Source organism: Bison bison, unplaced genomic scaffold, assembly GCF_000754665.1.
Source record: "Bison bison bison isolate TAMUID 2011002044 unplaced genomic scaffold, Bison_UMD1.0 scf7180017864499, whole genome shotgun sequence".
Classification (NCBI taxonomy): Eukaryota; Metazoa; Chordata; class Mammalia; order Artiodactyla; family Bovidae; genus Bison; species Bison bison.
Genome location: NW_011495058.1, coordinates 2,220,872 through 2,224,500, shown reverse-complemented (window position 1 = coordinate 2,224,500; position 3,629 = coordinate 2,220,872). Strand labels below are relative to the sequence as shown.

General features: G+C 37.8%; 1 protein-coding gene across 1 annotated transcript in view; it reads right to left on the bottom strand.

The window, feature by feature from the left end:
- Positions 1 to 271: 271 nt before the first annotated feature.
- The window catches only part of GTPBP10 (GTP-binding protein 10 (putative)), a 26,841-nt gene continuing 23,483 nt past the window's right edge, over positions 272 to 3,629 (bottom strand). Inside the window, exon 10 of the mRNA XM_010829007.1 lies at positions 272 to 952. Within this exon, the coding sequence (XP_010827309.1) occupies positions 690 to 952 (263 nt within the window). The 3' untranslated portion in view covers positions 272 to 689. The remainder of the gene's footprint in view (positions 953 to 3,629) is intronic.

Here is a 3,629-nt window from a genome sequence, read left to right as displayed (position 1 = left end):
TCATTGGAAGGACTGATATTGAAGCTGAAACTCCAATACTTTGGCCACCTGATGCGAAGAGCTGACTCATCTGAAAAGACCCTGATGCTGGGCAAGATTGTGGGCAGGAGGAGAAGGGGATGACAAAAGATGAGATGGTTGGATGGCATCACTGACTCAATGGACATAGGTTAGGGTGGACTCCAGGAGTTTGTGATGGACAGTGAGGCCTGGCGTGCTGCGGTTCATGGGTTGCAAAGAGTTGGACACGAGTGAGCGACTGAACTGAATCTGCTGATTATCAGTAATCTTTATTTGTGAATATGTTCAAATTCAGGAGTTTGAGATTTTTCCAAAAAAAGAGAACTATTACTAACTTAGGAGAACCAGGTAATGATAAACTCAAAAACAAATAAAACCTAGTTGCTCATAAGGAATCCTTTTTTATAATATAACAATTATCTCACTAGAGACATACATATAGAATACTATAGGATGTTATTACAGGTGGATAGCCATAATATTATAACCTCTCATTTTTAACCCTCAGTTATTTTTTTATCTGTTGATAAACTTAACTACAAAACATCTTTAAAAATATGGTTCTTGAATGATGGTATATACACCAGTTTAGTAACAACCAACATTCTAAAAAATGTTTGTCAAAGAGCTTTCAAATGAACACAATTTCAATATCCCTTTTAATACATTTAAGTGATATCCATTCTAGGACTAGAAACAGCAGTCTTTGATGGTGGCTCACTGTAAGATACTGTATTGGAAATATGTAAGTTAAGCAATTGCTTCTTATGATATGCATCATTTTCCTGGTTAGTGTGTTCATCCAGAGATTTCCTTATACAGTTCTTTAGTTCATCAATTCCTTCTCCAGTAATTGCAGAGATGGGGATGATGTGTTGGAATTCCACAGTCCTCTCTGGAATCATGTTTTTTTCAAACAGATGCAAAAATTCTGAAACAACACAGATAAAAGCTGATTTTCATTGTCTTTGAAAATAAGTCAAAACTATTCTAGAGGTTTCATTTGTGAACCAAAAACTTAGTTTTTATTTTTTCCTTCTCTAATAAGCTCTTAGCACCTTTGGTTTTTACTAATGACAATGGTAAGGTTCTTGGCACATGAATGGTGCTCAGTAAATATTTGTTGCTAAGTCACTTCAGTTGTGTCTGACTCTGTGCGACCCCCATAGACAGCAGCCCACCAGGCTCCCCCATCCCTGGAATTCTCCAGGCAAGAACACTGGAGTGGGTTGCCATTTCCTTCTCCAACGCATGAAAGTGAAAAGTGAAAGTAAAGTTCCTGAGTTGTGTAAATATTTGTCACATGAATATATTTTTAACTGAATGAAGTATAAGTTCCCAGGTAATGGTGCAGTGGTAAAAAATTTGCCTGCCAATGCAGGAGAAGACAGGAGACACAGATTCAATCCCTGAACTAGGAAGATACCCTGAAGTAGAAAATGGCAACCTACTCTAGTATTCTTGCCTGGAAAAATTCTATGGACAGAGGAGTCTAGCGGATTCCGGTCCATGGCATTACAAAGAACTGGACACGACTGAGCACACAACGCTCCAATCAAAAGATAAATCACACAAGATGATTTACTTACAGAAGCAATAAATTTTGTTTTGGGGCATTCAATAAAGTAAGGCAACACAGATGCTCTGAGAGAACTTTTCTACAAAAATAAACTCATTTGTGACTTGGGATATTCTAGTTTGCTTCAGCACACAGGTGGCCTTTAACTGTCCAAATTTAGAGACCTATCATCACTGGTACTAGGAGGAATACTAAAATTGAAAATAGTTCAAGGAGAGATCATTTTAGATGAATCCAATATTTCACCCCACTGGGACTGACAACCGTTAGATAACTTTTGCTTCTTCTCTGTTACCAAGGCAACAGAAGGGAGGATGGCATACTGATGGGATGGATCAACACTGATGTCACCTGGAAAGGCTGGCTAGAAGAGATTAACCAAATCAATACAAAGCTTGGTTTCTGGGATTCATTTACCCCCAAGGAAAAGAGAGGCTAATTTGGAAATTATCACTGAGGTGACTATATTGTTTTTATGATAGGCCAAAATAGCCACAAACTCCTGAGTTCCCCCCTCCCCCTTTGGTACTTCTGAAAATTCCCTTTTCTGCAAGATCAACCAGTGATCAGATCTAATGACCTCATAAAACAAATGATATTAAAGAATAAAGACTTTATAAATTTTTGAGGAATGTTTATACCCCCAAAGTAACTTACTAACTCAAGGGCAGGCCCAATATGTGTATATATATATATATATATACATATAAGGATTTTTACGAGAAGAGAGAGGATTTTCTGATGCTGTCTGATAGTACTAGTACATTATAATTTATTTTCCTCAATTTTTATCTCAAGGATAAAAACAGGTTAAGTCTATTTAAAAAACATGTTAACCACTTACCTTCCATCCTACTTTTCTCATTTGTGCAAAAGGTCCTCTACTAGACTCAGAAAAATGAAAGCATCATCTCTATACAGCAGAGTTTGTTCTGCAAACGTCAATATTCAAAACTATGGAGACAAATTTCTTTATACAAAGTGGTCCATTTAGGGACCAATTTCACACAAATACTTTAGAAGTAACAGCATCTTTTATTCTGTGCCACACATACAACTCAAGTTCTTTTTAGAAGATTGATACTCTCCAGAGATCTATAGACCTGGCACTGCAAAGATACATATCTCTTTAGAACTACTAGCCCTGTTATTAAATTCATAATGTACTAGGGGAATGAAGTTCTAGAACTTGTGAAATAAGTTAAAAGTGAAAAGACTTCATAAATATATGCTGACTTTTTCCTCTTCTGATCCAAATCCCATTAACTCTTTAAGAGCCCAGTTTTACTTCTTGATGATACCTGAACTGTTCAGCTCAAATTAATTTTTCTTCCCTTCTATGTCCTATAACAGATTGTCCATATCACATTTAAAAGTTTCATATGGTATGTGTTCTTTCTTCAAACACACTTGTTTTTTTTTAAGAGGAACAGGTTTCATTTTTTTCCCCCACTAATTACAGTACACCTAAAAGTCTCTGCAAATAGTAGGTATTCATTAGTTCAGTTCAGTTCAGTTGCTCACTTGTGTCTGACTCTTTGCGACCCTGTGAACCGTAGCACGCCAGGCCTCACTGTCCATCACCAACTCCCGGAGTTTACCCCAAACTCACGTCCATTGAGTAGGTGATGCCATCCAAACATTTCATCCTGTCATCCCCCTCTCCTCCTACCCTCAATCTTTCCCAGCATCAGGGTCTTTTCAAATGAGTCAGCTCTTCGCATCAGGTGGCCAAAGTATTGGAGTTTCAGTTTCAACATCAGTCCTTCCAATGAACACCCAGGACTGATCTCCTTTAGGATGGACTGGTTGGATCTCCTTGCAGTCCAAGGGACTCTCAAAAGTTTTCTCCAACACCACAGTTCAGAAGCATCAATTCTTCCGCGCTCAGCTTTCTTTATAATCCAACTCTCACATCCATACATGACCACTGGAAAAACCATAGACTTGACTAGACGGACCTTTGTGGCAAAGTAATGTCTCTGCTTTTTAATATGCTATCTAGGTTGGTCATAACTTTACTTCCAAA